The 11,052-nt window shown below is 47.5% G+C and overlaps 1 protein-coding gene across 4 annotated transcripts in view; it reads right to left on the bottom strand.

Annotated features, from left to right (window-relative positions):
* Positions 1–11,052, bottom strand: part of LOC102474830 (lactosylceramide 4-alpha-galactosyltransferase) — a 69,961-nt gene that overhangs the window by 16,197 nt on the left and 42,712 nt on the right. The window contains exon 1 of one of the 4 annotated variants that reach the window (XR_003547880.1): positions 243–394. The exons of 2 other annotated variants lie outside the window; for them this stretch is intronic. Coding sequence is in view for 1 of the 2 variants with exons in the window: in XM_027768231.1 (XP_027624032.1) it covers positions 9,953–10,275 (323 nt within the window). In the remaining variant the exon portion in view is untranslated. Of the gene's footprint in view, positions 1–242; positions 395–9,952; positions 10,607–11,052 lie in introns of those variants that run through there. One more of the 4 variants, XM_027768231.1, reaches the window with a different exon arrangement.

The following is an 11,052-nucleotide window of genomic DNA, read 5'->3' as shown; positions in this document are numbered from 1 at the left end:
AACAACAGAGTCAGACACACACACACACACACACACACACACTCCTTGTTCTTTAGAAACTTAAAATACATTGCAGTTTCCCTGCCCTAAAAGCCCCGACTGGGCCGATTTTTTATCCTGGCTATTAGAGAAATCCTGCAAATCTGAGCCACTTGGTGGCGAAAAAAACGAACTGGACATTTCCCTTTTGGGTGGGGCAGAGCAAATATTTATAGTTCTCAGGAAACTTGAGTTTGACTCACATTTTAGCTAACTCGTGAATCAGTGCTATCAAAGACGAGATTCCTTCGGTCAGAGGAAAAGAAGACGACTCCTAGAGCAAACCCCTCTGCGCGCTCCTGGAGAAAACGCACAAAGAAAGGAATTCAGAATGACTCAGCCCGGCCGCAGCAGCGCGGGCCTCGGGAACAATGGAACGTCACGGCCACTGGAGCAACCAGTGTCTACACCCGCCCCGCGCCCCGCGGGCTGCCGGCAGCTGGGGGGCGGAGGGGCGCTCTGGGGGCAGTAGGGACGCTAGGCAAAAAAAAAAAAAAAAAAGACTTCCTGAATCCTCATGTCTCGTTTTGTATCCTAAAATGCAGAACTACATCTTGAGATGACAATGTTCATTGTGACACTTCTGTCAATCCACAGGACCTAAAAGCAAAGGTCCAGGGCCTTCCCAGAGGCGAGGGGCATCTCGGGCTCCAAACGGCGGAAGCCACGAGACCAGGCTCAGCCCCGCCCACGGGGCTGGGCGCATTTTAACGCACCAGAAAAAACACACCGGATCAAAAGCTCAGGAGCTCTGCATCGCAAGCTTTTGCTTCCAGACAGGGGTGAAGGGTTCCCAGCGTTGGGAGAGGCCAGCTCCAACCTCACAGGATACGAATGTGTCCCTTCTGACAGAAACGGGGCCTCAGGGAAGATCTGGCCCGAGGCCTGGTGGGTAGGAAGTGGTTTCTGAAAACGGCAGTCGGCAGTCGTCTAATTGAGAATGTGTTGAGCTTGCTGCTGCTTGTGCGGGACTCAGTTACTCTCGAGGAACAGAGCAGCTGGAGCCAACCGGAGAAAATCGATACAACGTATTGAATACTCGGGTTTTTGTGGCTGCTGTGTTTGCCTCTGCTTAGGACGAAAAGAGGGCCAGGCTGGGGCAGGTGGGCACTGTAAATATCTCCAGGAAACCCGACAGTGGCCCCGAGGTAGCCGGTGCCCCGAGCGCACCCCAAGCTCTGGTGGTTTCCTGGGGCATGACTGCGGGCAGCTTGGGAACCCCCAGATGGCGGGTGATATGAGGTCCCAGACCACGTGGTGTGATGGGAAGGGAAGGCGCCCGCTGGCAACTTCGCACTGACCTGTGCCTCTGTCAGGGCCACCACGCGTCCTGTCCAAAACAGCCTCTTGCCAGACCCAAAGCCCAGGATGCCATCCAAATTCCAAGCCGCCCCTCTAAATCTTTTTTTTTTTTCTTTTCTTTTCTTTGTTCTGATCCCTAGGGATACACGAAGACCCATTCACTAAAGGCCGGGATCCCTGATACACTAACACATGTTAGGCCATTGTGCGCCTCCCTTTCTCATCAAAGAGAGGAAGGGGAAAGGGATGCTATTAATAACGCCGGGACAACAGAAAACCTGTCCCAGGGAAATGGGATACTAACACGGACAGTCGCCTTGGGAGCCCTGCCCCGTGAAGGGGAAAGAGGGAGAGAGGCAGGCAGAGGGGCAACATAAAAAGAAAAGAAAGTAAGCCTAATTCTGCACTACAGTCTGAAAATACCCAACTCTGTGAGGCACCCTTGGACCTAGTTGTTGTATTTTGCTCTGCTTTTGTTAAATACTTCCAGATTTATTTGTAAACGCATGCAATAATTTTTGTCGACATCAGCAAAGCAGAGTTAAGCCAGTGCTGCAGTGGAGGCAGAGCTGGGTTCACTATGCCAGACTGACCTCATGATGGTATTTCTTCCCACGGAATTCTCTCTGTGCATTATCTTAACACACGCACGGCTACTACTTTCATATAGTCTGCTGCCTAGCTATGTATATTCAGTGAAGCAAGCTTTTCTTTTTTTTTTTTTTTAACAAACTCTTACAGCATGTACTCTGTGCATACATGGTGTATTCTAAGAACTGAACATATAGGGCTCACCAGGTGATGTAGTGGTTGAAACGCTGGACTCACATGGTCAACCGCTGTTCGAGTCCCAGACCTGGCAGCTTAAACTCATGCTGGGCACGTGTACGTGCATGCCCAAAATCCCAGAAGAAGAATGGAGGAGAAGGGATTGCAGCTTGGCCATCCCCCATAGACGCTGATTTCTCACTTTCTCTCTTCCTCTCTCTCTCCCTCTCTGGCCCTCAGCAAGTGCATGTATCTTATGGCAAAAACCTTCAAAAAAACAAAAAAAAAAGAAAGAAAAGAAAGAAAGAAAGAACTGTCCAGGTATGAGCTCATTTAATCCTACCAACAACCCTATGGAGTATGACTATTATTATGACTATTATTCCCATTTTACAGATAGGGAAATTGAGGCAAAGAAAAGTTAAGTAAATTGTCCAAAATTTCAAAACTAATCAAGTGCACAGGTGGGACCGGACCTGGGAATGCTTCCTGAGGACAAGAGGGGAGGGAGGCACGAACTGGCTTAATAGAGCTCATTTGCTAAAGCATTTACAGACATGTCCTGCTGCCCACTTAACCTCTAGTCAGCGGTGTCATCGGCCATGCCATAATAAAGCTGCTACTAGGATTCACCCCCGAGATGTAAAGCCTTTAGCAGCATGACCCAGGTTTCTTTCTCTAACCCACAGCTTCAAGGGAACAAATATTCCAGTTAACACTTTTCTGCCTCGGCATGTTCTCTGTGCTTTTCTCTCCACTTAGACTGTCTCCAAGTCATCCCTCTCCACCCAACTTCTTTTTTATTGAAACCTCATGTACCTTCAAGGCCCAGATCAAACTGGCATTCCATTGTCACACAAGACGGAATCTCTGTGAAGTCTGAAATCCTGCAGGCTTTATCTGCTCCACTCACATGCCTACATATCTTATCTCCCCTACTCAGTCAGCAATTTCTTCTCCCCACATCACTTAGCACAGCACATTTTCACATAAATAGTTCTCAGTGAATGTATAGCCCCGCATTGTTTGCCCTTCAGCCACTCAGTGAGGCGTCTGTAAAGAACTATGGTGCATTGATTATTTCGAGAAGAGAAGACTTCTTCCTTCTAAAATGGTCATGGTGGTGTTCAGGAGCCACTCTCCCTTCTAGAAGTAGATCTTGACTTGTCTGAGCCAGAAATGGAATGCAAGCTACAGGTAGATCTTGACTTGTCTGAGCCAGAAATGGACTGCAAGCTCCTTACCTAATATTAAGTTTCCTAGGAGCTACATTAAAAAAAAAAAAAAAAGTAAAATTTAAAAGGTAAATTTGGAATCAGCAGGTGGTACATTGGTTAAGGTGCTGGATTAAAAATGGTTGACTGCAGTTCAAGTCCTGTACCTGGTGACTTGCTTTCTCATTTTCCCTCTCTCTCTCTCTCTCTCTCTGTCTCTCTCTCTCTCTGGTCAAATCAAGAAATAAGAATAATAATAATAACAAATAAAATAAATCATTCTTATTAAAAAACAGGTAAATTTAATTTTTTGAAGCCAATATATCCAAAATGTTATAATCAACATGTAACTGTATAATAGTATTATACAATCATTGTATAATATTACAATTATATCAACATGTGATTGATATAAAAGACAGTAATGAGATATTTGTGGAACAGAACCCTGGCCTAGTGGTCAATGGCACTGGATCCCACATGGCCAACCACAATATTTGAGTCCTGGCCCAGGTGACTTGAGAAACATGCCAGCACGTGCACCTGTATGCCCAAAATCTGGAAGGGAGAGATGAAGAAGAAGGGATTTCAGTGTGCCAATATTCCTTGGGTGGAGGGTTAGGTTGTCTTTCTCCCTGTTTCTCTGTCCCTCTCTGGCAAGTGCATGCACCCTCTGGCAAAATTAAGAGAAAGGAAGATGTGTATGTGTATGTTTCTGAAGGTTTTAGGGTACAGTAAGTATTTTATACCCACATCTAAATTCAGACCAGTTACATTTCAAATCTTCAATTGCCAGCCACCCATGGCTAGTAGCTTGCATCTTGGATGGGCAAGGCTGAGCCCATCAGCATAATCCCCATGTTGATCCTGATTGGTCAGAAGTGCTAGGCTAGTGGAACCAGCAGATGGCATAATAGCTACATCATTGTACTCTCACGTAGGTGACTGCAGTTTGAGTCCCGGAGACCCGGCAGCTTAAAACTCATGCCAGGCATGTGTGCTTGTGTGCCCAAAATCTCAAGAGGAGAATAGAAGAGAAAGGATTGCAATGTGGCCATTTCCCCTGGGGGATGATTTCTCACTTTCTGTCTCACTGTCTCTGTTTCTCCAGGAGCATGCGAACCCTATAGCAAAAATCTCTCTTGAAAAAAATGTGTTGTTCTGGAAGCCTAGGATGAGCTGATCAGACTGAAGCAAAAGATTTATAGTTCCTCTTTGGGAGCGGTTTCTGCCAGCTGTTGGTGACGAGGGAAGCTCGTAGCCCTGATTGGCATTGGCAGCCTCAGTGGGAATCATCCTGGAACCCAGAGAGAGCCAGTAGGGCTGGTTTGGGATGATATCAACACTGAAGATGGTAGGAATGGGCAAACAGAAGAACCTGGGTCTTTTTTTTTTTTTTTTTTTAAGAGGGGTTTTTGTTTTTGCTTTTTTTTCTTATATGCAACCTGTGTTTCTTTGCTATAGGACACATGTGCTCTCCAGAGAGACAGAGACAGAAAGCAAGAAATCACCCGCCATGGGGGATGGCCACACTGCCATCCCTTCTCCTCCAGTCACCTCTCAAGATTTAGGGCATGCACGCACACGCACCTGACCTGAGTTTTAAGTCACCAGGTCCAGGACTCGAACCATGGTTGACTACATGGGAGTCTAGTGATGTAGCCATTACACCACCTGCTGGTCCCAAACCTGGGTCCTTAATGACATCACTGAGCCACTTATTAGACAGGGTCTGGAGCACACCTACTGCTGGCTATAAAAATAATAAATTTTCCATTTGTTCAGGCCAGATTAAGTCAGAGTTTACCGTAGCGTCCAGGAGCATGTTGAAATTAGTGTTAACTCTTAAGTCCTGTGCCCAGGTTCCTCTACCGGATGTTCCTCAAGGAAAGTTTCTGGCTCCTTCTTTTGGATCCCTCTTTAGATTGCTCTGTGGCACAGTGGGTGATAATGCCGGTGGACTGGCAGCAAACAATGCTGGTGCTTGGGAAAGTCTCACCTACCAGGGGGTCATTGCAGTGCTCATGTCATTTCAGAGCACAGGGAAGGTCTGACATCCCTTCTCAGGGCATCTGCTGCTGTGCACCCTCAAGCTTGCCAGTGCTAGCTCCATGTGCCAGCTTGGGCATTTGTCACAGCCCTTAACACCTCTTCTGGAACTGATAGGCCCTGGGGCTGGCCCAAAGCTAGACCGGCAAAAGCCCTTTGCCAAGAGGCAGCCCAGGAAACCACACTTTCCGCTGTGCTAGGGCAGCCTTCTCTGGCAGGGTGCTGAAGAAAAGGATCAGTCTGTCCTAGGCTAACTGCTGGAGTAAGGAATTTGGAGGAAAAGTTGGAAAGATAGACTAGAGCCCAGACAACTTCAGGGCCATAAACTGAAGAGGACCAGCAATGAGGGGAATAGGCTGAAGAAACACCACCATGGGAATGAGGGAAAATTGCTCAGCAGCTCAATTGTTCGTGTCCAGCTTGTAAGCAGCAGCAGTGTGTGAACGAACCTGCTCGGAGGCAAACAGACTTCATGGTTCACACACAATTCATAGGTCTTACTTACAGTACCAAACCAGGAGGGAAGGCAGAGCCACAGTGAATCAAGCCTCTTTGCAGCCTGTCTTGGAGAAAATACACCACACGCCAGCTGCTATAAAAGGGCAACATGGTATAGTGAGAACACAGTGGCCTCCAGGCCAGAGACCTGCCACCCTGCACTGGTGTGATGGTGGGCAAGTCACAGGCCTGTGAGACCCAATTTTCTAGTCTCTAAAGAGCATTATTCTTTCTCACAGCTATGAAAAGCTCACTTTCTAAAATGTATATGAAATCTTTTGTAAGTTATTAAATGCTTATAAATGTTCACCATTGTTACTTCTTTTACTAGGAAAAAAAAAGTCTCTCATGGGCTTTTTCTTTTTTTCTTTTTGGCTTTTGCCATAGGGTGTACATACTTGCCAGAGAGAGAAGGAATGTGAGAAATCCTCCTTCCAGGGGGATGGCCACAATCTCTTCTTGTCCATTCTCCTCCTGGGATTTTTGGGCATGCACGCACACGTGCCCAACATGATTTTCAAGCTGTCAAGTTTGGGACTTGAACCACAGTTGGCCACATGGGACTCCAGCCCCTTAACCACTACACTGCCACTGGCCCCCTTGGATGGGCTTTTACTACACAGAAACTATGACCTACTTATTAATGTTAATTCTGAAGAATAAAGGAAAAAATATAAGTGTTTTTAATAAAATTATAAGTTCTTACAGCATTTATTCCTACCTGCTTTCTTGCGCCTCGGGTCCCTGATTTACAGATCTCAAAACAATGCTGAGGACTGGAATGATTGCCAGCGGCAGTTATAAATCCAAAAAGTTTACTAAGCTTTAAAGCCTACACATCCAGTGTCATTCCAAAACATTTATAGCATCTAACTGCTCTCAACGGCTCAGAGTCGCCTCTGTCCCAGTCAAGGAAGCACACCACATGGAACTAACGTTTTCTGGTCCCCTATGTCTGAAGATGAAGATGCCCAAGGTACATTAATCTGGGTTTCAGAATATTGCACCTAATATCGGACCTTACTGAGTCTCGCAGGCCTGTGACTTGCTCACCATTACACCAGTGTGAGGTGACAGGTCTCTGGCCTGGAAGCTGTAGGTTCTCACTACACCATGTTGCCCTTTTTTGGCAACTGGTGTGCAATGTATTTTCTCTAAGACAGGCTGGAAAGAGGTCTGATTCATTGTGGCTCTCCCTTTCCTCCTGGTTTGGGAACTGTAAGTAAGACCTATGAATTATATATGAACCATGAGGTCTGTTTGCTTCATGGATACTAAACTAGGAAACATAGACAAGTGTAGGTCCATGCACACACACACACACACACACACACACACACACACACTATAAGCATACACCCTTTGGTGGGTGACTTCTGCTCAACTTTCTTTTTTTTGCCATAAGGTGCATAAGTGCTCCAGTTAGACACAGTGAGAGAGAAAGTGAGAAATTGCCCCACAGAGGGGATGGCCACACAGCAATCCCTTCTCCTCCACTCTCCTCTGGGATTTTGGGCATGCACACACACACACACACACACACATCCAGGACTTCAACCACTGTTGGCCATGGGGGAGTCTAGTACCACAACTAATACACTACCTGTTGGCCTTCTGCTTTAAGGCTTAACTTAAGGTATTACCATCTATTAAATCTGGATGATAGTTTTATGGGTGCCATTTTTTTTTGTAGTTATCAATGTTGAAAAGTCTCATAACAATAGTTTTTTATTATTATTTTATTTATTATTATTATTTTCAGTCTGCTATAGGCAATGTGCACTCACCAGAGAGCAAGCAAGAAAGAGAGGGAAAGTAAGAAAGCAAACCACTAGGTCCAGAATTCGAATTGCGGTTGGCCTTGTGAGAATCCAGTGCCCTAACCACTATGCCACCTGCTGGGCCTAACAACATTTTTCAGTAATAATTTTTAAAGATCTAAATCAAGTAGCAGCACATTCTCTTGGATGCCTTCTTACCTCCCTATTCTCTCTATACCTTCTCCCAAAAGAATAGTCAGAGGCTGCTTCTCTGTACTTTCTGCCAGTTGCTGAAGTGACTTCTGTTAAATCTCTATTACTTTATTACAACTTTTTAAAAATTTTTTTGCTATAGGGCATATGCACTCACTGGGGGGGGGGAGAGGGAGAGGAGGGGGGAGTGAGAAAGTAACCCAAGTAACACCCCCCTGGGGGAGACAGAGAGAGAAAGGGAAAGTGAGACAGAACCCCCCTCCCAGGGGGAATGGCCATTCCACAGTGCCTTTTTCCCCATTTATCCTCTCAGGATCTTAGGCACATGCGCACTCACCTTGCATGTTTTGTTTTGTTTTTTTCTTTTTGAGAAGTTTTTGCCATAGGGTGCATGCAATCAACCAAAAGACAGAGAGAGACAGAAAGCAAGAAATAACCCCCCAGGGGGGATGGTCAAGTCACAATCCCTTCTCCTCCATTCTCCTCTCTGGATCTTGGACATGCATGCACACGCACCTGGTGTGAGTTTAAACCACTCCACCCAGGACTCGAACCACAGCTGACTAGGTAGAAGTCCAGTGACAGCCATTACATCATCTGCTGGTCCCACCTTGCATGTTTTTCAAGCCCCTGGATCCAGGACTCAAACCATGCAATCAGTCATGTGGGATCCAGTGGCCTTAACCTCTATGCCATCTGCTGGCCCTATTACAACTTCTTAGTATTCTGGATTTTAAAATTCTCCATTTATGTCTGTCTCCTCACCAAGCCTAGCACCTGTAGGGCTTAATAAATGACTCACCAATGTTAACTCAGCCAATGAATGAAATATTCTGGTTTCACTTTAAGCCTTCACCAATTACCAGAATCTTCTCCCCTCTCCAAGATTCCATCTCCTTGCCTCTCCTCTTCTCTTTTGTACTAACATAAATCCCTCTGAATGTTATAAGAAAAAACTAAGGAAAAATAAATCTGACAGCTACATATAAGAGAACTGTGCTTTGGTTAAAATTGACTTAATATACCAAAAAAGTAAAAGAAAAGGAAAACTCAATGAGAACATCATTCTTTCTTGAGCTCTTCAGGACTAAAAACACAAATGTGGGGGCCAGCAGATGGCAAAGCAGTTAAGGCGCTGGATTCCTATGTGGCCAGCCATAGTTTTTAAGTCCTAGACCCCACGGCTTGAAATACACGCCGGGCACGTGTGCGTGGATGCCCAAAATCCCGAGAGGAGAATGGAGGAGAAGGGATTGTGGAGTGCCATCCCCACCAGGGGGTGATTTCTCACGTTTTGTCTCTTGTCTCTCCAGCAAGCACATATGCCCTATAGCAAAAAAATCTTTCCAAAAAACATACACAAATGTGAAAAACACAGGAACTTTTGACATTGATAATCCAACGAATTGGCCCCAGCTCAGGTACAGTTCCTTTGCTCAGAGGACGAAAGGTCTACAAACTTGAAAAAGATGTATATTGTTTGGACCAATGGGAGCAAAGATCTCTGATGAGAGCCTTACCTTTTTAAAATTATACTCAAAACATTTATAACAAGCAGTGTGACTGAAATAAGATAGCCTACCACCACCCAACAAAACAATGAGTTTCTTTTGATCACCTCATACACTGGCAGCCTCTACCTCTACTCAGTTCCTGAAGAAAGGATCTAAAATCAGCAAAAAGCGCTCACACCCTGGGCCTGCAGGCAGGGTGTGCACCCTGCTCTCTCGCCTCCCTCCTGCCTCCTCTCCTGTTTGGGAACCCTTCCATCCTTTTTTATCCCCTTTGATGGCTGCTGTGACTCCCCTCTTGGCCTGACTCAGAAGGTGCTTTGGGGTTCGATCCTATTGCCTGCAATCTGAGGGACAGGATGCCTGGCTGATTCTGGCCCCGCTGTCAGCCCCCGGTGAGGGCACTGGCCTGTGGCTACCCACCAGCCTCATGCTGGCTGGGAGAGAACAGAGCCTTGGGCCTGCAGCCCATGCTCGCACAAGACCCCACCACAGTCCGTCCCACTGGTGCAGCGGCTCAGGTCTCTCCCTTCTGGCATCCCCAGTTTGCCTCCCTAGGAAGGTCGTAGGTATGGCCTGCAGCCCGGCAAACACTCACAGATTCATCTTCATGGCCTCGTGTGTCCTGGGGCTGTAGAGGACCTGGAGCTGCGCCAGCAGTGACTGCGTGGTGCCACTTGCCCTGGATCTTCCTGTTCTACCCTTGGACCGCGTAGGTGGCACTGAGCAGCCAGGGCAAATCCTCAGGGCTGAGGTCCTGGAAGCCCTTCTGGGGTAGAAGGTCTGGTGGGGCAGAATAGTGTCTCTGTGACATGCCTGGCTCTTGTCCAGGTCGTGGATGGAGCACCACTTCTTGAAGACCCGCATGAGCAGCTGCGGTCCCTGGTGGCTCCAAATCCAGCCACGAGGTCGCATGTGCATAGCGCTTCAAAACCGTGCCTGCGCCTGAACGCCAGGAAGGCCTCGTGGAAAAAGTAGCGGGACTGGGTGCCCAGTGCGTTGCTCAGGTTCCTCAGGCTCTTGAGAGCGATGAAGTCGGTGTCTAGGGAGGAGCCCCTGAACTTCCACAGGAGGACGAGCTGGGAGGCGTGGGCAGCACCGGCAGCTGGGAGGACTCCAGGAGCGATCATGCCTCTGCGTTCCAGGCGGTCAGGGGCGCGCTGGCTCCCAGCAACTCCAGGTCTTTTGCAAAGCAGCCCAGAAGCTAGAGGCCCAGCTGCTGGGGCACGGAGGCAGCCAGGCAGCCCCTTCATCATGATCACCACCTGCGACTCTGGCAGAAGACTCCACCCAGCACGTGAACAGGAAGTTGGGGTGGGTCGTGTCAGGTCTCCAGGAAGATGTTGCAGGGAGGGAGGGTGCTGGAGGGCGGGGTTGGGGCGCCTCGCTAGGGGAAAGGATGCCCACGTGCAGGGTGTAGAGTTTACCTTGGTCCTTGGGCTCCCCCATGGTATACCAGTAGATCATGACAGAGATGAAAAATGTGAACTTGAGGGACCAGCAGTTGGCGTAAATGGCATAATGTCGCTGGACTTACATGTAGTCGACCACCGTTCGAGTCCTGGACTCCAAGATCCCGAGAGGAGAATGGAGGAGAAGCGGGGGTGATTTCTCGCTTTCTATCTCTCTGTCTCTCTGTCTTTCTGGCAAGTGCACATGCCCTATAGCAAAAAATCTCTCAAAAACAAACCAAAATAT

The sequence above is a fragment of the Tupaia chinensis genome, unplaced genomic scaffold, assembly GCF_000334495.1.
Source record: "Tupaia chinensis unplaced genomic scaffold, TupChi_1.0 Scaffold145685_1, whole genome shotgun sequence".
Lineage (NCBI taxonomy): Eukaryota > Metazoa > Chordata > Mammalia > Scandentia > Tupaiidae > Tupaia > Tupaia belangeri.
Note: the sequence above shows the minus strand (reverse complement) of the source record. Positions and strands in the feature narration are given on the sequence as shown.